This window comes from Cervus elaphus, chromosome 20 (assembly GCF_910594005.1).
Source record: "Cervus elaphus chromosome 20, mCerEla1.1, whole genome shotgun sequence".
Classification (NCBI taxonomy): Eukaryota; Metazoa; Chordata; class Mammalia; order Artiodactyla; family Cervidae; genus Cervus; species Cervus elaphus.
This window is the reverse complement of record NC_057834.1, coordinates 91666196-91690717: the sequence shown is the minus strand read 5'-3', so window position 1 is coordinate 91690717 and position 24522 is coordinate 91666196. Positions and strand designations below refer to the sequence as shown.

General features: G+C 38.0%; 1 protein-coding gene across 1 annotated transcript in view; it reads right to left on the bottom strand.

Annotated features, from left to right (window-relative positions):
* The window catches only part of ERICH3 (glutamate rich 3), a 117846-nt gene that overhangs the window by 63700 nt on the left and 29624 nt on the right, over positions 1-24522 (bottom strand). The window contains 7 exon segments of the mRNA XM_043878246.1: positions 2971-3189; positions 9713-9871; positions 15168-15242; positions 15244-15297; positions 16901-16972; positions 21228-21353; positions 23950-24043. Of these exon segments, the coding sequence (XP_043734181.1) occupies positions 2971-3189; positions 9713-9871; positions 15168-15242; positions 15244-15297; positions 16901-16972; positions 21228-21353; positions 23950-24043 (799 nt within the window).

The following is a 24522-nucleotide window of genomic DNA, read 5'->3' as shown; positions in this document are numbered from 1 at the left end:
ATTAGAGCATCAGTCTAGTAGTACCAACATTCTCAAAATAAGATTTCCAAAAAGAGAGAACAGAGTTAAAAAAAAAGACCAAGTCAGACTGAAGCCTTGTGAACTCAAGAGCCAGACATACCAAGGTCTGTCAGAGCCAGGATGCCTGCTGACACCCGCTATGTTCCTAACCTGAAGTAGAATGCCCAGGGGAAGCTGGCTCACATGCTTATCTATGCTTCACTGGTCATGACCACAGGATGGAGAAGTTGCTGCTCTCTCCTCTGCACACAGCTACAGAAGCCCATTTGCCTGAGTATATTCCTGCTAGACATCCAGCATCAGGCTCACATGAGGACTTCACTAGATGCCCTGACTCTGGTAAGCCTCATTTTTCTAAGAAAATTAAAAGACACTTACTCCTTGGGAGAAAAGCTATGACAAACCTAGACAGCATATTAAAAAAACAGAGGCATTACTTTGTTGACAAAAGTCCATAATAGTCAATGCTATGGCTTTTCCAGTAGTCATGTATGGATGTGAGAGTTGGACTATAAAGAAAGCTGAGCACCAAAGAATTGATGCTTTTGAACTGCAGTGTTGGAGAAGACTCTTGAGAGTCCCTTGAACTGCAAGGAGCTCAAACCAGTCAATGCTACAGGAAATCAGTCCTGAATATTCATTGGAAGGACTGATGCTGAAGCTCTAATACTTTGGCCACCTGATGCAAAGAACTGACTCATTGGAAAAGACCCTGGTGCTGGGAAAGATTGAAGGCAGGAGGAGAAGGGGATGACAAAGGATGAGATGGTTGGATGGCATCACTGAGTCCATGGACATGAGTTTGAGCAAGCTCTGGGAGTTGGTGATGGACAGGGAAACCTGGCATGCTGAAGTCCATGGGGTTGCAAAGAGTTGGACACAACCGAGCAACTGAACCGAACTGATTTTTTAGGAACACTCATGACCTGAACTCTCTTACTTCTCTACCAGGAGCTCTTAAAACTGTAAGGAACCAAACCTAGATGGTGACCCAAAGCTCTATTCAGCTTATTTTCTCCTGGAAATATTAGCCTTTCATTACAATGCTAAGTTTGAGCTTTTTTCTGAAGTTTTATGCATATAAATAATAGAACTCCAAACAAAAGCAGGGACTCAATTAATACACTTGTCAGTATATTGGTTGCTCTGAGAAGGAGTTGGGGAAGGCAGGAAATAGGGGGCTTGTCATATGACAAAAGTCTGCTACTTTGTTGAGAAGTAATGGTATATACATAGGTTTTTAATTGTTGTTTAACCTGAACATATAGATTTTACATATTCTTATGGTTTATATGATATTTAAACATTTCTTGAAAAAGTAGGACTGGGTAGAGTTCATCCCAGTAATATATTTTTAACACTAGAAAATCAAATTTGCCACCAAACAAGGACGATGAGGAAATTACCGTTCTTGCAAATGGAGCCACAGCCTTTAAGAGAGCATGTTTGTTGGCCTGGTGGAGACAAATGCCAGCATTCAAAGAATACATAGTAAATTTGTGGATTAGTACCTTCTCATATCATGGCCCCAAATATTCACTGCCCACTCTTTATAAGAGGATGATACCGCCACTCTATGTCAGGCTTTAATAATGGAATTCAAGTGTAAGTGACAAGTATCACTCCTGAATGGAACCTACAAAGCATTCCATGACTCTGTTGTCCACGAGGCAAACACACCCCAGGCAAGGATGATTCATCCAGTCTGGGTCTCAGAATTGCCACTGAACACCAACAGACAGTGATGATAAAAAGAAGTTGCTGCTGTAATCTGAGACACCTGGGGTTGCTTGTTAGAAGAAAGCTACAGTAAACTAGACTTCAGAGAACTCTGCAGTAGGAAAGGAGATAACAGAAGTCTCAGGCTACAGAATATGAGGAAAGGATTTAGTTACTCTATATAAGGCCTGGGTATATCGAGAGACAGATGGATGTTAGAGGAAAGAATAAACATCCAAATAGGAGAGAAGAATGACAGACAGTGCAAAGTGTCATGTAATGGGAAAAATAAGCTCAAGGAACAGGGCTGGGGGAGGAAGGGGAGGGAACCTCAAGGATGAAGGATACAACACTCAGTCAGAGACCGTAACAAAGAAAGAGAATTGGTGAGAGGCGGATTGAAAGAAGGAAATCTAAGCATGCAAGAAGAAGATAGCCACAATTTTTAGAGAAGGTTATTGGTGAGGATAGCTGCTAGGAGAGAGATGTGGATGGGGTAAATAAAGCACTTGAACTAGGCTGGTTTTGAAGAGCTAGCATGCTATCAATGTGCAGTGTTGGAACTTCACTCCCTGATTCTCCAGCAGTGAAATGTTGACCCAGCCAGTTGCCAATAACCACAGAAATTGCATATAATAGATTATTGGTTGTGTATTTACACTACAAAGTAAGAGATTTTTGACCTTCATACTAGCCTGTATCTGTAAAAGTGTAAATGACCTTAGAACAACATTCTTTATCAGTATTTTGAAGAATGATTACAACAAAGCAGTTTTAGAACATGGAAAGGGAAATATTTATAAATATTATACAGTAATTCGCCAAAAATTATTAAAAGTGAGTTTCAATAATTATTTTATATGGAACACTGTGGTTTTCAATATGTTACTAATATTCACAAATTAAATGTTAAAATACTTGCTGACATGATTGAATGGCAAATTGAAGGACATAAATGATTTGGAAATGGGTATAGTACAAACTAAATTTGAGTATAAGATTTACTTAATTTTTTTTAAATTATGCTAAATTATTCAACTGGATTACTCAAATATTTGGTTTCGGATTCCTTCAAGCTTACAATTACTATATTTACAAAATTATTATATTTTGTATGAAAGTCATTTGGCATTCAATTTCCCTATAATCTCTTACCGCACATCTAGAAATCTAATAGTGCAATGTTAATTGGTGCTAAATTAATGAAAGAAAAGTTGATTCCATAATCACCTTGGTAAAAGCAGGTTCTAAGCCATTTGGAGCAGTGGTTGGGCGAAATCTTCTCCTTCTCCATGTTTCAGGTCTATTTTCTTTTGTGATTTTTCCACTGGTGGGAGGAAGTGGAGGAGGAATAGGCATAATGTAACGGTTAATGCTTGGAAACTGGTATCGATTCATCTCCTGTGAATTGTCCATGGAGTTCCTGAACTTCATCATTGCCTTCTTGCCCTATAATTAGATTTCATGACATAAGAATGAGTGAAATAGAATTCGTCACCCAACATAACTCAAAATTACAGACAAGACTATGATCGACATTGCAGGCAAACACAACTGATATTAACAGGCAAAGTGAAAGTGCAGTCGCTCAGTTGTGTCTGACCCAATGAATCACTGCGACCCAATGAATCCCCGCCAGGCTCTTCCATCCATGGGGTTTTCCAGGCAAGAATACTGCAGTGGGTTGCTGTTTCCTCCTCCAGGGGATCTTCCTGATCCAGGAATCAAACACGCGTCTCCTGCACTGCAGGCTGACTCGTTACCGTCTGAGCCAGCAGCGGAGCCCCACTTAAGAGCCCTGTAGAGCTCTCTGCAAGAAAATCAGAGATACCAAGGGAACATTTCATGCAAAGATGGGCTCAGTAAAGGACAGAAATGGTATGGACCTAAGAGAAGCTAAAGATATTAAGAAGAGGTGGCAAGCATACACAGAAGAACTATACAAAAAAAGATCTTCATGACCCAGACAATCACGATGGTGTGATCACTCACTCACCTAGAGCCAGACATCCTGGAATGTGAAGTCAAGTGGGCCTTAGGAAGTATCACTACAAACAAAGCTAGTGGAGGTGATGGAATTCCAGTTGAGCTATTTCAAATCCTAAAAGATGGTGCTGTGAAAGTGCTACACTCAATATGTCAGCAAATTTGGAAACCTCAACAGTGGACACAGGACTGGAAAAGGTCAGTTTTCATCCCAATCCCTAAGAAAGGCAATGCCAAATGCTCAAACTACCACACAATTGCACTCATCTCACACGCTAGTAAAGTAATGCTCAAAATTCTCCAAACCAGGCTTCAGCAATACGTGAACCGTGAACTTCCAGATGTTCAAGCTGGTTTTAAAAAAGGCAGAGGACCCAGAGATCAAATTGCCAACATCCACTGGATCATCAAAAAAGCAAGAGAGTTGCAGAAAAACATCTATTTCTGCTTTATTGACTATGCCAAAGCCTTTGACTGTGTGGATCACAATAAACTGTGGAAAATTCTGAAAGGGATGGGAATACCAGACCACCTGACCTGCCTCTTGAGAAACCTGTATGCAGGTCAGGAAGCAACAGTTAGAACTGGACATGGGACAACAGACTGGTTCCAAATAGGAAAAGGAGTACATCAAGGCTGTATATTGTCAGCCTGCTAATTTAACTTCTATGCAGAGTACATCATAAGAAATGCTGGGCTGGATGAAGCACAAGCTGGACTCAAGATCACTGGGAGAAATATCAATAACCTCAGATATGCCAATGACACCACCCTTATGGCAGAAAGTGAAGAACTAAAGAGCCTCTTGATGAAAGTAAAAGAGGAGAGTGAAAATGGCTTAAAGCTCAACATTCAGAAAACTAAGATCATGGCATCTGGTCCCATCACTTCATGGCAATTAAATGGGGAAACAGTGGAAACAGAGGCTGACTTTTTCTTTTTGGACTCCAAAATCACTGCAGATGGTAACTGAAGCCATGAAATTAAAAGAAGCTTACTCCTCGGAAGGAAAGTTATGACCAACCTAGACAGCATATTAAAAAGCAGAGACATTACTTTGTCCACAAAGGTCCATCTAGTCAAGGCTATGGTTTTTCCAGTGGTCATGTATGGATGTGAGAGTTGGACTATAAAGAAAGCTGAGCACAGAAGAATTGACACTTTTGAACTGCAGTGTTGGAGAAGATTCTTGAGAGTCCCTTGGACTGTAAGAAGATCCAACCAGTCCTGGATCTTCTAAGAATATCCTCTAAGAAGATCAGTCCTAAAGGAAATCAGTCCTGGGTGTTCATTGTAAGGACTGATGTTTAAGCTGAAACTCCAATATTTTGGCCACCTGATGCAAAAAGTTGACTCATTTGAAAAGACCCTGATGTTGGGAAAGATTGAAGGCAGGAGGAGAAGGGCACGACAGAGGATGGGATGGTTGGATGGCATCGCCAACTCAGTGGACATGGGTTTGGGTAAACTCTGGGAGTTGGTGATGGACAGGGAGGCCTGGCGGACTGTGGTTCATGGGGTCACAAAGAGTTGGACATGACTGAGCAACTGAACTGAACTGAACTGAATCAAATTTCATGACATAAGAATGTGGGAAGTAGAAGTGGTAATGTAATATAACTCAAAATTACAAACTCAAAATTACAGGCATTGACATTACATGCAAACACAACTGATATTAATAGGCAAAACTTAAGACACTTCAATCTGTTGAAAAATGGCATTTTGCAGTATCCATAGCAAATCAAATTTTCATGGATTTCTAAACTTTTTTAAGTATATTTTTTAAATCAAACATACAATCATGGCATTTTTATAGCACTTTGGGGTTTTTCCCTCAGTGATTCATTAAATCTATGGGGACCCAGTACAATGAAACAATTTAAAATCACTAGGTTTTGAAGTATTGTACTTCAAGACAGGATTGGGTAGTCCACTCAATGATGAGGTATTTGTACTTTTTTTTTTTTACATTGATTTCACCTATCCAGGTGTTACAACATTCCTTGGTAATATGGTTTCAAGGAATCAAAAACCTAGACTCTGACCCAAAGTCTCTATTCAAGTTATTTTCTCTCAGAAATTTAACTTGTAAGAATAAATTTTACCAGTTAACTGCACAAGTACATTTATGTAAGTGTGTATAAGGATACACACACACAGGTACACACATAAATATGTCTAAAAAATTTAATTGATCAGTTTGGGATTGACATGTACACACTGCAATATATAAATAAAATGCTTTTCCATGAAAAAAAGAGGAAAAAAATTTAGTTGAACTACCAAGTCCATCAGTAAAAGGATAGTTAAATAAATTTTGCTTTGTTATGATAAAAGATTCTCATCAGGCTTTAAAAAGAATACTGTTAATCTATTCTTTCAGAGTCCTGACATAAAAAGCTCCATGCAGCGTGGTCATACATTTCATTTAAATAATTTACATGTGGATTTTGATAAAATCAGGGATGACTGGAAGACTCTGAACACAGGGTTGACTTTAAGGATTTGGATTATTTGTAGGGGTGGAGCATATAAGTTTAGTCAACATTTAGTACCTTAATGACTAAAAAGTACCTAATGTATAACCAAAAATTTTAGTTTCAGGTGTATTTGAGCCTCTGAATTTTCACATATTGATAATTTTTGTATGTCTGAAGTAGTTTTCAAACTTTAGATTATCTCTAATCATTTAAATCTGTCTTATACCGATTTATTTGGTATTGTTTTAAATTTATTTTCAGCCAATTTATATTTTATTTTGAGATGCTTAAATTGTAAAAAGCTATTTTTAAGAAAGAGAAGTCATTCCCCAAACATTTTCATTGCTATTAAACAAAAACAGATTAAATAAAGGCATGGGTACTCCATGTTTTGATTGAAATCAACACTTATATGAACAGAAGGGATTTAAATAGATATTCGTTAAGGGGCTTAGAATTACTAGATTGCTTGATGCTGCAGGTATTATTTATGGTCTCATTTTTCTTTTCTTACATTTTCTAATTTTTCTGTGCTGGTGTGCACTGACATTATAATAACAAATATAAATTAAAGAAGTGAAAATAAGATAATAAACCAATAAAATCAATGAATTCAGAACTTTTTGGTCTTGGGAGGTTCTACTTTTAATTTCTAAGTAGTTATCCATCATTGGCATGCCTTATTTGGTAATGAAGTTTAGTAAATTTTTAAAAAATTAAACTACTGCTTCATACCTTGCTTTTTTTTCTAGCCCAAAGAATCTTGGACATCTCCCTATGGCAGTATAAATAATTTACCTTATTTTTAAATATTATTTAATATGCTATAGCATTTTTAAACAATAAATTCTTAGGTGTCTTCCAAACATTCACTATTGGAAATATTATAATTCTAAAGTTTCTGAATCTATTTCTCTTCACATGCATGTATGTTCCTAGGATAAATTCCAATATGCTAAAATGCTTGAGCATGTTCATTTAAAATGTTGATAAATATTCCCATACTCCTTCACAAATAGTTGTACCAATTTCTGTTCCTATCAACAGTATATAAGAAACTCTCATTCCAAGTATAATAATTTTCAGTTATGTCATTAATTCATTTAACAGCATCTCAACCAATCTGTTTTGACCAAATTGCTTTTGCCTAAATCAAAGATCCTTGCTCCTAATACTTGGAAAATTCAACTTGCTTAAGTATGTCACACCTTCAAACAATGCCCCCATGCATATCTTTTACTATTTAGTGGGTGCTTACTACATCCTCAGCAGTCATGCAAACTATTATTCTTTAGGAATTTCTTGTCTGATTTTATATTAAGTAATTTTCATCATCAATGCCATTGAAAGAATTACATGTCTTTCTTGGCGGTCCATTTTGACTGTGTACATCGCAGTATAAACTCCAAAAAGCCAAAGAACATTGTCTGCTTTGGTAACTGATACACTACTAATGCCTAGAGCAGGACCCAGCCAAGAGTAAATGCCCAATTCAATTCCACTGGATGAAAAATGTTAAGTTTAGCTGGTTGAAATTAACATGGAATTGATCTCAGCCTTGTCAGCACATATAAGCTACCATTTTTAAAATTAATTTATTTTTTAACTGAAGGATGACTGCTTTACAGAATTTTGTTTACTGTCAAACCTCAACATGAATCACAAGCTACCGTTAAATGTCAATCCCTTACTCATTCACAACCCAAAACTTGGAAATGGTAAAATAAAAGGCCCTGTAAAGATTTAATTAATAAATCTACCCAGTGCCTCAGAGCAGATTTAGAAAATCACCTAAAAGAAAAGTCATTCACTAGTCAGAAGAAAATGAATATTACCTGATTGATAATGGTCACATATCTAACAGAAAGTGGGTCCAATCAAGTAGAGTTAATAGATAATAGGAACTTAGAAAAGAATATAATCACCTTGGCAAACATGGAGAGTGCCCATCTGAGTACTATCTAAGGGAGAGGAAATCCCACCCATTGGACTTTGAATATTTCCAGTCCTAAAGGCAAAGTTATCCCTGGAGGATTCAGAGGGCTTTAGCCAAAGACCTTTGAGCTTTCTGGTACCTTTGGCAAGCCCATTCCTAAGATGAGACAGATGCATCAGGCTAAGACAGTCTGATGACATTAACATTCCATTTTACCATATCTCTTCATTCTGATTCCATACTCACTAGGCAACCTTCTCATTGTTATCTGGCTTCCCATCTAGGTCTGCCTACAAGGGGGAAATGTACTGTTTCTACAAGCTTTGATTTATTTGATATCTGGTGAATTAATGGCCCCTAATTATGATTTGATTCCCTATTTTGATTTACGATAGTGACAAAAATGGGCTTGTCACGCTTAGTTTAGTTAGCTTGAGACAATATCTCAGGACCTGACCATTCCTGGACACCAGCTTGAAATGGGAAATCTCTGGACATTTAAAGTGGAGATCAGATCCTAGAAAGTGTCAACCGAATTGACTTATGACCCAATAACTTCTGCCCAGCTCTAAGTAGTATTCCCTAGACAAAATGCCACCACTTTTTAATTTATCCTTCTTTCCAAGAATGTACTATTAAATTAACTAAAGTACGGTTTGTGAAAAGTGCTTCACCAGCTAAAAAACATATTAGTTGGATTAAAATGTTATTTATCATTTGGGGGTTATATTTATACTTTTAAGGTGAAAAATAATTTATTTCAATTAATTTCTTAGTGACAAGGTCATCTGTCAGCTTTAGGTAAAAACATCTTAATTTCATATGTCTTATGTTTCCTAATAATGAATGGAACTAAATCCACCCATTTGAGCATAATTACAATTGTACTTATAACACAGTTTCTTTCTTAAGCTGGCAAATGTTTCTTCTTGGTCTTAGAAATACAAACAATACCTTTTCTAATTACTAAATGTCCCAATTGTCCTTCCCTGTTAGAGTAACTCATGTTTTATGACTTCCCTACCTCCTTCCTGTGCTTTGTTTAAAATAAGTGAAAATTACCTGAGACATAACCTTGAAAAAGAAGCATAGTCAAGCTTCTGAGTGTGATTAATTCAGGATTTTTTTTAAGACAGACATTCTTTTCCCTCTATATCCAACCTTCTCCAGAGTCAAACTTGAAGCAATTTCATACACTGATGGTAAAGTAAGTCAGCATGCAAATGCAAACCTATTCTTGGAAATTTTCATTTTCTAGGTTTCATGCATTTTAAAATTTGGAAGCAGTTAACACCGTGTCTATTCTGTTAGAAGTCATATCTAGCCATAAAAAGATCCTCTTTGTTTTTATACAACCTTTCAAGTTCATGAGAGATCATCTTATATTATTACAAGTCTATTCCTTACTATTTTTCCCAATAACACAGAAATTATAGGTCTTCCAATTAAAGTAAAATATAATTAAACAGAAGTACAGAGCAAGTGCTTAATAAGTACACAATATAAATTTCACTGAATAGATTAATTGAATCTAGCATCTTAAAAACTGAGAAGAAAAAGCATTTACCCCAATGGGAAACGGAGTTTCAGTTTCCAGCAAGGAGGTGTTTGATCTGGATCCCAAAGTTATCTTTGGAACAGTTCGTACTGCAGGATTACTGGGAAGAGGTTGTAATCGAATTGGAGGCTGCATATTTCCGGGAGCAGTGTATGGTCGAGGGGCTGTCTAGACAATTAGGGGAAAAAATTCCATTTAAATTAGTATCTTGACATGTTTCCAGAACCAATTAATAACTCAACAAATTGCCTAGAGTAATTAATGGTGCCTTTTTACTGAACAGATTAAACTTTAATTATGTCCTTTCATTATATATACCCTTATGACCCAATGTATTTGTTAAAACATATGGTGTGGAGGTCTTCTACATACCTAAATGCCACAATTGTAGAGTATTTTAGATAAAGGAGATGTTCTCTGTTAGGTTCCTGTATTTCATCCATACTGTAAACTCACTGACAATACCTAGTTGATGCTGTCCATAGAGTGAAAGTTTTAGTCGCTCAGTCATGTCCGACTCTTTACAACTCCATGGACTGTAGCCCACCAGGCTCCTCTGTCCATGGAATTCTCCAGGCAAGAATACTGGAGTGGGTTGCCATGCCCTTCTCCAGGGGATCTTCCCAACCCAGGGACCGAACCCAGGTCTCCCACATTGCAGGCAGATTCTTTACCGTTTGAGTCACCTGGGAGGCCTTTTGTTCAATTAAATGTTAAGTTGAATAATGTTCTGATTTTAGAGCTCTAAAGGCATATGATTAGAATGAACTCATTCCAGTTTTTAAGCCTTAAGACTAGTGCAGAAGTAAAAGCAGACAATATGATTCAAAACGAGGGAAGGCGAATGCTTACCTCTAATGCATTACCATTTATTCAATCTCTTCCTTGAACTATTAGGAAAACAAAAATGAAAAAAAAAAATGAAAAAAAAAAAAAGGAAAACAAAAATGACAACTAGTAACTGGCAACTTTGGAAAATACTATCAAAATGTAGATGTTTGGAGATGCTTTCCAAGCTAGAGAGTTTCCATTTGCTCCTCTTCTCTGCCTTCTCCATTCTGCTCTGGCTGCTGGGAGTCATTCCTTAATGGACCACATCAACTAACCTCAGGTTTCCAGTTGGATTCGGCCAGTGAAAGACACTGGCAGGAGATCAAAGACAGGAGGGAAGGAGACTGGGGTCCTAGTGCTGTTGGACCCTCCTTGCCGAGGTCATGATGGGCCAACTGGGTCCCTCCACCAAAGTCCACAGCTCTCCAGGAAGTCTTCTTCCAGAAACCACCTGCTGGTTCTGGTATCCAGTACCTCCCTTTCCCCTTAGCCCTACATGATGTGGTTTCCCACTGTGTTCACCCCAGCAGGCTTTAAATCCCTAGTTGGTTTTCCTTCACCCTGCCTGCATCTTTCTAAATAGTTTCTTTATTAAACTCGTCCTAATTACCCTATTTGTGTGAGCCATCTGTTTCCTGCTGAGACCCTGACTGATGCATTTTCTAATCAAGAATGTACTGCAGAGAGCACCACAAGTGCCAGTTCAGAGCATTAGATGTGCCTCTGGGAGCACTGACAGAACACTGTAACCTTAGCATAAAGATCAGCAATGCTTCAAAAATGGAAAAAACAAAATGTTCAGCCCAGTTGTTCTATTACAATAAAATAGTGGTAAACCTGTTAAGAATAATACATGCAAATGTGGGTAAGAGGGTGTGAGAAAGATGGTATGTAAATGATTCATAAAAAAGGTTTATTACATTGACTCTAAAGAATAGTGACCACAAATAGTCAACTCTGGAAAAGTGTTGTACAAATACATAAAAAATGGTGATAGGACTGCTCTCACCACCAAAAATTGAATCTTAGTACCATCTTGACAAGCATGTCATATGTTGCCAAAGCTCTTTTGTTAAGCCAGCACTTACTGAATTCCAACTCTAGTCACTGCCAGGAGATGAAACAGTAATTTGTAACATCTAATGGTAACACAAGACAATTAGTGTCAAATGAACCACACAAATACTGCCAAAGAGATAATAATAACAAAATGCCTGCGAACTAACAAACTTAGAACTAAAAGTTATTTGGAATAAGCCAATGAGACAAGTATTAAAAGTGAAAATTTCACAGAAGTAGTTACATTTTATCCAAATGAATGAGCAATAAAGGATAGTGTTAAATAGAAAAGAAGGATGGTAAATTTGGACATCCAAGTAAGAAGAATCAGTTGTGAACCAAACATGGGAAGGAGAGCAAAAGTAATATATCCCAAGATCTGCTTTCCTTTCTTCATGTAATATAACATTTATTAGGGAACATGTGTGCTGTGCTTAGTCATTCAGTCATGTCCAACTCTTTGCTACCCCATGGACTGCAACCTGCTAGGCTCAGCTATCCATGGGGATTCTCCAGGTAAGAACACTGGAATGGGTTGCCATGCCCTCCTCCAGGGGATTTTCCCAGCCCAGGGATCAATCCCAGGTCTCCCACATTGCAGGCAAATTCTTTACTGACTGAGCCACCAGAGAAGCCCAAGAATACTGGAGTGGGTAGCCTAATCCTTCTCCAGGGGATCTTCCCAACCTAGGAATCAAACTGGGGTCTCCTGAATTTCAGGCAGATTCTTTACCAGCTGAGCTACCAAGGAAGCCCATCAGGGAAGATGGCTATAACAAATAAGAACTATATTTCCCAGCATCTCTTCCAATTCCATATAGACGTATGCCTCAGTTTTGGCCAATAAGATTGAGCAGAAGTGATATGTGAAACTTCCAGATCATGTTCTTAGAAAGAAAAAAAAAATGTCTTCACTTTCCCTTTATTCCCTTCTCTCGGGCTGAAATATCCACATGGTAATATACAGGGATGCCTGGTGTGCTGCAGTCCATGGGGTCACAAAGGGTTGGACATGACTGAGCAACTGAACAACAAAAATATGCCATCGTGGCTTGAGTGGATGAAGACAACACACTAAATATGGCAGATTAGTGACACAAAAGGAGTCTGAGCTTTTTATGACTGAGAAAGTAGAGATGGCACAGGACCTGAAACTTAAGGTGGGGAGCACATCCTCACATTAAAGTTGTTATTTTGGTCTCTGCACACAAACCTAGACAGGAAACCAAGTGGATTGACTAGAACAACATTTAGTTTAAAGAAATAGGACATAAGCCTCTATGAGCCAAAAGGTGCAAGGTGCAAAACCCACACAAAGAGAAATCAAACTAGATGTTTTCTGAAAAAGGGAATCAGATTATCCAAAAGAATTCTTTTGATCTCTGTGAAAGAAATACGCCTTAAGACTCACTCCTGTCTAAAAATCCAACCGAATACAAAAACACTGAACGCAGGATTTGGAAAGCAGGTTACTATATACTAAAACATGATTTATTTGCCGTTGTGCTCTAAATGTTACTTCCCCACATTTGCATTCAGTTAGATGAACGTGGCAGTCAAGTGTTTAACTGATTACATGTATCTCTAAAAAACAAATCTGTACCATTCAACTAACAGCTGTGAGCTACAAACTGTTGTAGTTCACATCAGAAGCCACCTTAAATGTGCTACACTTTAAACTGTTCATAATGTATTTTCTGGGAATAAATATGGCACTGTAGCTTAACATTTTCAAAACTGTACCAGAATGTGAATTGAAATTGACTACCTGGTGATTACTCAGCATAGCTGAGCATTTCTAATTCTTCTAAGAAGATCTCTGGGGGTGAATTTTCCAAGCATGTACAAAATTACTTGAATGACTCTCCACAGTTTTAATGGCATGGAGCAGCTAAAAGCTACATGCTATTTTGAAAGTCCAGGTGCAATTAGTGATCAAGTGCAGTAAATATTCCCTGTATGCTTTCCTTATTCACTCAAGAAAGTTAAAAGAGAAAAATGGATGGCAGTATCCCCAAAGGATTATCTTCATCCCAATGGCACCTAGATGTCAGGATTCAAGTTTAGAGGATATGTAAGCAAGTTAGGAAAACAAAAAAGAAGGACTTGAATTTCTGTAAAATGTGAAGTACAATTCCAAGATCACAATAGGTATCCCTTCCAGGGCAGAAGCACCGCAGGGGGCAATCAAGTGAGGGATCCTGGCTCACCAGATAGAAAGGCTGCTAAAGTGCTGGTGTCAGTGTTTCCTGTAATTTTTAAATTACTTTCTCACTCCTGCCACATTAAGATCTCCTGGATGTATCATAAACTACTTATTGAGGCTGTTCAGCTGGAAAATTGAAAAGAAAGCCTTTCAAGGGCTTTTTCTCCCTAAAACAGGTGGGAAGATAGAAAACGGAACTTGATTATTTCTTTTGTTTCACCCAGGATAAACTTTTGAGATTCTAGTGAATCTGCTACCCAATGAAAGAATATTTGTGTACATATACATTTAAATGAAGCCTGGAAATACGGTAACAACAAAGGAAAGACAGTTGCTTTTTATAACTTGAGCTGTTCATCGGTAAATGTCAAAACATATTTACGTTTGGAAAATGTCAAAGCTTAACACTATATGTGATGAACCTACTTCAATAATCTGTGAAAGCACTGCAATACCTCTATAAATACTGTGCAACCCAAAAAATGTTCATGCTAACAAGGAAATATATTAGGCCACAAAAAGCAAGAATAAAGATGTCATCAAAGCTATTTGTTGAAAGCTGAAACCATCAACTGCCAGCAAATATTTTGCAAATCTCTTCCTGTATTTGTATTGTTTCAGGCTACACCTATTCCTTCCAGCAAATACCACCCCTAGGTTGTAAATGAATTGAACTGGAATGAAATGTAGGGGTGTGTGACTTCTTTAAATAGAATTTTTGTGCATTTAATTATTTATCTTTTAGACTATATACATATACTTCTGATAAAAGAAGCTCAGATGTAGTATCTGGTTCGTGTTCTGTAGTATATTGAATTTGTGTACATAAAAAACCTCTACAGATAAGGTAAGAGTAGAGAGAACAGCAAGAACAAAATCCAGAAGTCAGAAAATATAGAACATGTATGGAACAACCAACGGTTCAATTGTGACGCACTACGGTCCATAGGGTCACAAAGAGTCAGACACAACTGAACTGACTTTGCACACTCACACATAAGGTGCTAAAGGGTAACGGTGAGGAAAAATACTAAGACAGCTAAATTGATGTCATGTGGTTTGGGGTCTTAAATGTCAGTTGCAAGAGTCTGGATTTCTCTATAGGTGACACAGAGCCAGTGAAGATACTTGGGCATGTAAGTAACAAATAATCTGCACTTCACGAAAACTAATATAGTAGTAACAAAACGGATTTGACAGTGGTGACATTGAATGAAGGTGGGACATTCAGTCGGCACAGAGTTGAATGGATATAAGACTATAAGGATGATACAACCACATACCCAGAGAGCATTCTTTCTGAGAGTTATAAGAAATCATGAATTAACTATTGGCATGGTGCAAGTGAGCATGATTAATGTGACTCACCAGTGTTACTGGACTGGAATGCCGTTCATCAACCAGAACACTATGGCCACGGTTAGTCTTGGGGCCAACGGGGGGGGCGGGGAGACAGGAGGGGTATGTTATTTTCTATAGTCCATCTTGTGTGCTCTCCCTAGAATAAGAAAGTGATTTAGCAAATCAATGCATAATTAGTCATCTAGGTTACATTAATATCTGCCCGAGAAGAAGTGTTATATGACTAGAGAAGTTCTTTCTCATTCTTTTCAAAAGTACTCCATCCGAGGACCATCCTAATAATGAGATGTTTCCACATCTGTACTAGAGAGTTGGGTATGGTGGTGAAAGGCAAGAAATTGAGTATGCTTTACCTAAAGGAATAGCTGTGCTCATGGTGATGATGCAATGTATCCTTAGTTTTAGCATGATGTTTATTAATTTGCTTGAAGCAGATCACTAAAGAAGCACAATGCTCCTCACTACTCTGATGAGTAGAGACTACCAGAAAGTATTACATTTCTGTCTTAAAAAAATTAAACAATGCCATAAGCAAAAAGGTTATATATGACATAAGGGGGGCCTAAAACATAAGTCCGTTGCCAAGTGCAGCTACAGGTGAAAATTGTGATGAATAAAAATCGTACAAGAAGGAAATGAAGTGTCTGTCAGGAATTTCTGCCAATGTTGCAACATGCCTATGTACCTGGTTAGTGTGTCTGGCAATACAGGCAAGAGTGAATACAACACTGTTTCAGAAACCATTTCCAGTAACCATTTTCTCCATCAACACTTGAGCAGATAAATTATAGAATCTATCCTTCCTTGACAGAGGACAGTATTGGCAAAGTTGACTTAACCACAAATCTTTCCACACCAACTTTTCTGATCCAGAGAAACTGACTTATTGTCTGTTATTCAACATCACTTTTATAACAGGAGTATGTTTTGACCAAGATAAAATAGACAGATTTGAGTCTATCAGGCAAGAGGGAAAATTACTGTTTCCTACTGCAAGTTATTCCACAGAAGCTTCACGAATATTCATCAGTTTGTGAAATGTGTCTTAAGTCCCACATTTGTAGTACTACACTGAAAATGAAGAACAACATGTGGGTTTGAATGACTCAACAAATTGAGTAAAACTGCCAACCTAAACGGAAACCTTTCAAACATGTCTAATTGAATCTCTCATCTCTTGATTTAAATTTATACGTCTCCTAAGTTGACTACAAAGAAGAAATATCAAATGCAAAAGTAGAAAACAGAAATTTTTAAATGACTTCACAAAACCTCTAAATCTTACGTTTTTGTTTGCTAATATAGATCTTTCCTACCATATATTTTCAAAGGTCACATTCACATGTAAAAGTACCATTGGATAATTCTTAAAATGCTCCATTTTCCATCACATTGAGAACATCACCATCTATTTTTACCTTCTTACGACAAACAAATCTTTTGGCCTCTATGAAAAATCAATCAAGAAAATACAAAAGCAAAATTTCAAACTTGAGGACATTTTCAAGTTTTTCTTTGAATTAATTGTGCCTTATACAGTTTCTCTTGTACAGTAACTCCTATTTTGTCATGATCTTCCAGAATAACAGTGGCCAAGATTCAAGTATGGTGGAACCATTTGATGTCAGTTATGAGTTATCCCAAAATAAAGTGATCCCAAAGAGCTTCAATAATAGTACCACTGACCTTCAAAATCAAGAAATAATATTATGAAGTAAAATAGTTATGGAACTCCTTACCTTAAATCTCTGAATTCGCTCCTTCCTAGCTAAGGTCTCCAGTTTCTTTTTAATTTCAAGCTGATGGTAACGCTAAGCAAAGACGAAAAAGTGAAGGAAAGCATCATATCAATTATAGTAAAGAATTTTTGAGAGGAAAATAACCCCACTAGCTAACGGTATTCTCAATTACCCCTCTTGTCACTGAGATGGAGAAGAATCATGTGCATAAGTGTGCAAGTGGGAATATAAATTGGTACAACTCTTTGGAAAGCCAATTCCTAACATACATTAGGCAGTTAAAAATGCTTCTACTTGATAACCCATAAATTTCACTTTTAAACCTAGGGGAAAATCTAAATAATAAAAAAAAATGTTTTATGCACAAAGATGCTGTCTGAAAGTTTTCTTTTTCCTTCAAAGCAAAAATTCAGAAGCATTATAAACTTTAAAGAGAATGGTTTAAGTTTGGGGCACATCCACATAAACGGGGCAGAATGTAATTTTTTAAATAAGGTTCTGAAAGATTTGGTTTTAAAAATGGAAAATGCATGTAACGCTGATAAAAGTAGAATGCTGAAATGCACGGAAATGTGATTTTGTTGCTTGAGCTCACATCGTGTGCCTGTCTCAGTGCTGAGAGAGTGCTTCGTGAATATCATCTCTTCTTGAACAATCCCAGTTGCTAAGCAGTCTAGTTCTACAAATGAAGGAACTGAGGCAGAGGACCATGAACTTACCCCAGGTCACACATTTAGTCAGTGGTGGAACTGTAATTTGAATCCTAGTCTTGGGCTTCCCTGATGGCTCAGCTGGTAAAGAATCTGCCTGCAATGCTGGAGGCTTGGGTTCAATCCCCTGGAGAAGGGAAAGGCTACCCACTCCAGTATTCTGGCCTGGAGAATTCCATGGACTGTATAGTCCATGGGGTTGCAAAGAGTCAGTAGGACTGAGCGACTTTCACTTTCTTTCTGACATTAACTTTCTGGCTTGTCTTTTTATTTTTTTGGAGAAATCATGTTTCTCTCACACCATGATATGGGTTTATTAATGTCTATATATGAATAGACAAAAGGCAAAAAGGAAATGTGATTATGTTAACAGCAGTTATCTCTGAGAGGAGAAATTATATACAGTTATGTTCTTTTCTTAATGCTTTCTTATGTTTTCCAAAGTTTTGGTAGTATATTAGTTATATAACTTAAAAATAAATTTCATGTAAAAATAATCTGCTTATAATTCATTTTGAAATCATTCAGACACCTTTGAGAGTGTTTGATATACTGTCGCTTTTAAAAACTGTTTTTTAACTCTTCTTGATCCCCTCCTGCTGCCTTTAAGACCCTGTAGACTCAATCATTCCCTCTATAAGTATCATCAATCCTCTTCTCAAAGCCTTTCTTCTGTCTTTCTTTCCTGTTATCACACCCACTTATCACCAAACTTCATTAGATTCACTATCAACCATTTCCCACCTCCCGTGTATTCTCACCTCACTGCAGTCCCCCTCTCCCACCCTCACGCCTCTCTGTGCCTGTCTGAGTGCTCAGTCGCTTCGGTGGTGTCTGACTCTTTGCAACGCTGTGGACTGTAGCCCATAAGCCTCCTCTGTCCATGGGGGTCTCCAGGCAAGAATACTGGAGTGGGTTGCCACGCCTTCCTCCAGATCTTCCAGACCCAGGGATCAAGCCAGTGTCTCCTGCATTGCAAGAGGATTCTTCACTTGCTGAGCCACCCGGGAAGCCCCATTCCTTTCTACCATCTCTGAAACCACTTTCACCAAGGCTACCAATGTCTTTGCCCTTGAGGCCAAACAGAATTTCCTATTCTCCTCAGTAGTCATCTTACGGAACCATTCTGTAGCTTGTGAGACCCTGCTGGCCTCCAGGTCACCACTCTATCAGGTTTTCCCACCAGTTGGAGGTTCTTATCTAGTCCATGTGTTGTTCCCGATTTCCTGCAATGCACACACCACCACGCTAGAAACTCAGAGTAGCCAGATGCCTCCCTCCCTCTCCTGGTCCAGGCAGAGTCGGTCTCTCTGTTCTCTCCCCCTCTTCCAGATCCCCATGGACAGCTGCTTCGCCCCAGCACTTCCACTACTGCTGGGAGCCCACACCCTCTGGCAACAGCTTCCTAATTGACCTCCCACCTCCAATCTTTTCCAGCTCATTAATCCATCTTCCACATTTTTAGCAACATCATCTTTCTAAAACAGCTCTGCTCATTAATTTCACTCCCCTGCTGAAAAATGTTTCATCGCCTCATCACCTACACACCTAACCTCGCTGAGAATTGAAGGCCTCAAGAAATAGGGCTCCAACTTACAAGAGAGTGTCACTTGCTGCCACTCTTTCAGCCAACTCACTGTGCAGTCTGGCCTCAGTGAGCTTTCCTTTCCACCCACAATGTCCCCTCACACCTCTGCAACTTCACACCTGCTTTGCTTAGATCTTTTCATGTCAAGCTGCATTCAGTCTTCCAGGTTCAGTTCAGCTGGCAGGACCTCTGTTCAGCTTCTTCCTACTCTCAGAGAGGCAAGTCATCATTCCCTGCTTTTCTGGGCTCAGTCTCTTTGTTCCTCTCATCTAGCATGTAATCACTTTCTACAGCATTTTTTTAAAAATTGTATCTCGCAGCTATATCACGTAACCCCATACTGGTACATGGTAAGCTTGCAACTAACTTTTCTTGCATGAATGAATATATGAATATTAAAACAACATTAGTAAACAGTATTGGCATAAACTAAATGTGAGACAAAGGTGACAATTTAGAAATACTGAATATTTTATTTTAAATTATATCAATATATTGTGTGTAATATAAAATTATATTATATATTATGCATTAACATTTATCTGAACTATTTATTTCAAACTTTAAGAATACACAAAGACTTTAATAATTGCACATTTAATAGTTATGATGTGTGCATTATGTGAAACTTTAGAAAACCAAAGTTCAAGGATCAAGACTAATATAGAACTTGGTCCCTATTGATTAAGTTTGAAATTATGTATAGGCTAATTTTACACTGTACTATTTTTTCAACATTAGTTGTAGAATTCCAACTAATACTTTTACAAGTAAGTGAAATTTGAGAGCCTTAAACAATGATTCTATATAATTCATGCACATGATATAAGTCACAAAGTGTTAGTTGCTCAGTCATGTCTGACTCTGTGCAACCCCATGGACTGTAGCCTGCCAGGCTCCTCTGTCCATGTAATTCTCTAGGCAAGAATACTGGAGTGGGTATCCATTCCTTTTGCCAGGGGATCTTCCTGACCCAGGGTTTGAACTCTGGTCTCCTACATTGCAGGCAGATTCTTTACTGCCTGAGCCACCAGGGAAGCCCATAAATCACAAAAAGAATTCCTAAATGAACAAATCATATACATCTGATGTGAGCATAACACTTGCTCACTTTAGTAGCAGCATACTAACAAATATTTTCAGTGACACTACACCCACTCCAGTACTCTTGCCTGGAAAATCCCATGGATGGAGGAGCCTGGCGGGCTACAGTCCATGGGGTCGCAAAGAGTCGGACACGACTGAGCCACTTCACTTCACTGCACACTTAGTCTGGTTTACTCTTGATTCTACAGTTATTCATAATTGTAAAGTGCACCCACAGGTCGATGGTTTCATGAGCCAAGTTTTCTGATTTACTGCTACTTGGTCAAGCAGAGAAGTGACATGCTTTTTCACAGACATTAAAACGATGTTGATGCTTGAAACTACAAGTTCCATGGAGCAAGGCTAAAATGATTTATCAAGTTAGCTAGATATCCTTCTAAAAATGCCATGTCAGATTGGAGAAAAAAGTTGTTGATGCTTGGGTTGTGAATCTATGCTGACCAATGTAGCCTAAAGTAGGAGGGACAGCAGATGTTCCAATGCCTGTTCCTTGAAATTTAGCATACGGCTGAGCTTTGGAGCCTTCAAAGAATAACAAATCTGAAATAATTCATGGCAGTGGAATTACTGATATTTAAACAGATGTCACTTTTTTTTAGCAAATAGAAATTGAGGTACAGATGGTGAGGACTGGTATGTTTTAAAGTAGCCATTATGGACTAAAAATCTACATTTGTTAAATTAAATATCACAAATTATACAATGATGTCCATATTTTTCCCTAACTGAAATGAAGGAACGCTTACTTTGGTGTCTTGCCTCCTCTCACTACCTAGAGAGATATACAGTATTTCTCAGGTCACCTTGTTTCATTCATTTTTAACAAAATACAGGAAGAATTTCCCCGTGCTTCTGGGTACAGGAAGTATTAATTCTCTTACTAGACAGTATCAGTTGTGAAGAAAATAGTTAATACTTGTACCTCCATATCAAGAACCTTATGGAAAATAGCCTGGGCTAAGCACTCCCGGATATATTTTTGGTGATCCTTCTTCATGATATTTAGTTTGTATTCCTTTTCAGAAAGTATTCTTCCATTTCTTGTGATCTGTCATGAATAAATAAAACACACATAGAAACATAAAGCAGAAAAAGAGAGGGACAGTCAGTCAATCAGAAAGAGAAATAGGCAGCATCCTTAAAGCTTACAGAGTATGGTACTATGGTTGATAAACTTTCACTTTTAATGAATGTTTCATAAGGGGAAAAAAAGCAAAAGGCAGTCTCATAAACTCTTCATTGGGAAAACACATACAGGTGGTGCACTTGATGTTTAAAACAAGGTTTTCATTAGCGTAACAATTTTCCCTTGATAGAACCCAGGTGTTCTTTTCATGTCTGTTTTTGAACACATTGGGGAAGAAGGGGTGGGGTGCTACCTTGAAACAACGAATAGGAGCAGTGATCACAGGCTGATGATCTCACAGGAAATGCTTTGAAGGGCAAGACATGTAAGCTACAAAGGATCTCATCAATTTGTTTTTAAAATAATCGGTTTCATTACTTTGTTGTCACACTGCTTTTCTTCTTCTACTCTCTAGCCCAGAATGTAATGCAATTTGCTATGATTCAGATATTTTCAGATTATACAGTACTACAGATACAAAGTATTCCAGGCGGGTTTCAAGAGACATCATTGCAAGTTCCAGGAGCGATAGTTTCTGATTTTTATTTACTTGCTTTTCTTTTCTTTTATTCCTTCCTATGTCCTATGGGTGTATTTGTTCTATTTTTAATATCTTCCCTAAACTGAGGATCTTAACTTCCTAGAATGTTCATCTTCCTTTTCCCTTATTTAAACACTGCTCTTCTCTTCACATCTAATTCAAGTCCACATATTTCTTAACTGATAACTAGGTTTTTAGCACTGTTGTTGCAACATATTGGAGTATTGAGATCAACTAGAATTGTGCTACAAGTGATTGGTTATTGATCATCTTTTTCATGAATGTATTTTTTAATGGAAGAAAGGGGTGTGGTTATAGAAAGTGTGCTTGGAATTGTGAATAAATCAGTTATAGACCTTGAAATGTGTTGTCCATGGGATACCATGTCCTGTTTATCCAATCAGGAAAAATTGTTGAGAACTTCCTGTACTGCCCCTCCCTCAGCAATTAACATTGTTATTTCTCCCCCATTAGACTGGAAACTCCTATAGGGCAGTTCTTAAACTTGAGATGAAGAATCATGGGGAAGACAAGCTGAGAAAGACTGATGGGCCCTCCTCCAATTTCTGACTTAACAGATCTGGGGTGTTGTTGTTTTGTTGCTAAGTTGTGTCTGACCCTTTGTGACCCCATGGACTGTGGCCCACTAGCATCCTCTGTCCATGGGATTTCCCAGGCAAGAATACTGAAGTGGGTTGCCATTTCCCTCTCCAGGGGATCTTCCCTGATCAGACCTGCATACGCTGCATTAGCAGGTGGATCCCTTACCATCTGAGCCATCAGGGAAGCAGATCTGGAGTGGTGCTCTAACCAGTTCCCAGATGCTGCTGAACACTCCCGATTCAGGGACTGTATTTGCATGACTGCTCTAGAGAAAGGGCTATGTCTTTGCTGTTTGAGTTTCCATGTATATAATTGATATTCAATAAGTGCTTGTTAATGATGTTGATAAGAAATACAAAGTCTTTCCCATTTCATAGGAAGCTCATGGACTGTTATCCAAAGAAGCAGTGTTAATAGTAACCACAGTAATTACAACAACCATTTCTTCTACATCTCTGATTGATTGTCACAAATCTGAGTGCTGGGTATCATTATCTTCATTATCTTTCTTCAACTGAACACTTTGGAGCTGAGAAACTTAAGTGTTTTGCTGAAGATTTTGTCTTGTAAATGGCAGAGCCAGGTTTCAGCCAGGTCTATCTGATAACAAAGCCCCAGGAGACAAGAAGCAAACTCTCTGAAATCTACCCAGACAGAGTGCCAAGCACATAAACAACAATTAGAAATGGGATGCATATCCTTTCAACACCATGGCAACAAGAGTTAAGGAAACTCACTGTGTTTTAAGAAAGTAAACAGCTAAAATCGTTAGTTACACTTTCTATAACCACACCCCTTACTTTGAATGGAAAACTATAGTATTTTTTAAAGGTTTTCAAATTATAGACATTTAGAGAAGTGGAAATTTTCTGGAAATAATAGTTTTGGAGCTAATGAAAGATACTGATGTATCAATAAACTGTCACATGAAATGAAAGAGTTTTTAAAAATTTAGAGGAAAATTTTAAACTGCTCAGGTCTTCCACATCATATCCTGTGATTATTAAAAACAATATTTTTTTCCTGAAGACAGTAAAGACTTCTCTATCCTAACTACCTAATAGTTCCTGGTTTATACAATATGTTCAATAAATATGTGCTGAATAAATGAATAAACAAATGAAATATGTTGTTGGAAACTTACAGGGATTTTCCTTAATAATTTAAAAGTTGCCTTAGCAGCCATCCTGACCTCTTATCTTTTGAAACACAGACTCAAATAGATAAATCAGAGCTTTGGAAAGGAAGTAATTGTTCTAAAATGAGGGAAGGGAAAAGTTGTCATTGTTAAGCTCAAAGAGGAAACTAGAAAAGATAGGGAAATATTGGACTTAATGAAACAAAAGGGCAGGTAGAAACAAAACCAAATCTTACCAGCCCTGATCTTAAGAGATGCCGCCTTATCCTTGTATTGTTAAAATATCCAGCCAGGTGTTTATCCGTGAGACTATTATACGCAGCAAGTAATCTGGAACAGAAAAATGAAACCATTAAGGTTTTATGAAGTGTTACTTGATAACCAAGGAATTCTTGACTCTCATCCCCAAACTGTGCATTATCTTTCACTCATCCAGCCAGCCAGTCAGTCATTTGTGTATCTGTTTAATAAACAGGTTATTAAGCACCTACTGGGGCTTCCCTGGTGGCTCAGATGGTAAAGAATCAGCCAGCAATTTGGAAGACCTGGGTTCAATTCTCAGGTTGGGAAGATCCCCTGGAGGAGGACATGAAAACCCACTCAAGTTGGAGAAGACTCTTGAGAGTCCCTTGGACAGCAAGGAGATCCAACCAGTCCATCCTAAAGGAAATGAGTCCTGAATATTCACTGGAAGGACTGATGCTGAAACTGAAGCTCCAATACTTTGGCCACCTGATGCAAAGAGCCAACTCATTAGAAAAGACCCTGATGCTGGGAAAGATTTAAGGCAGGAGGAGAAGGGGACGACA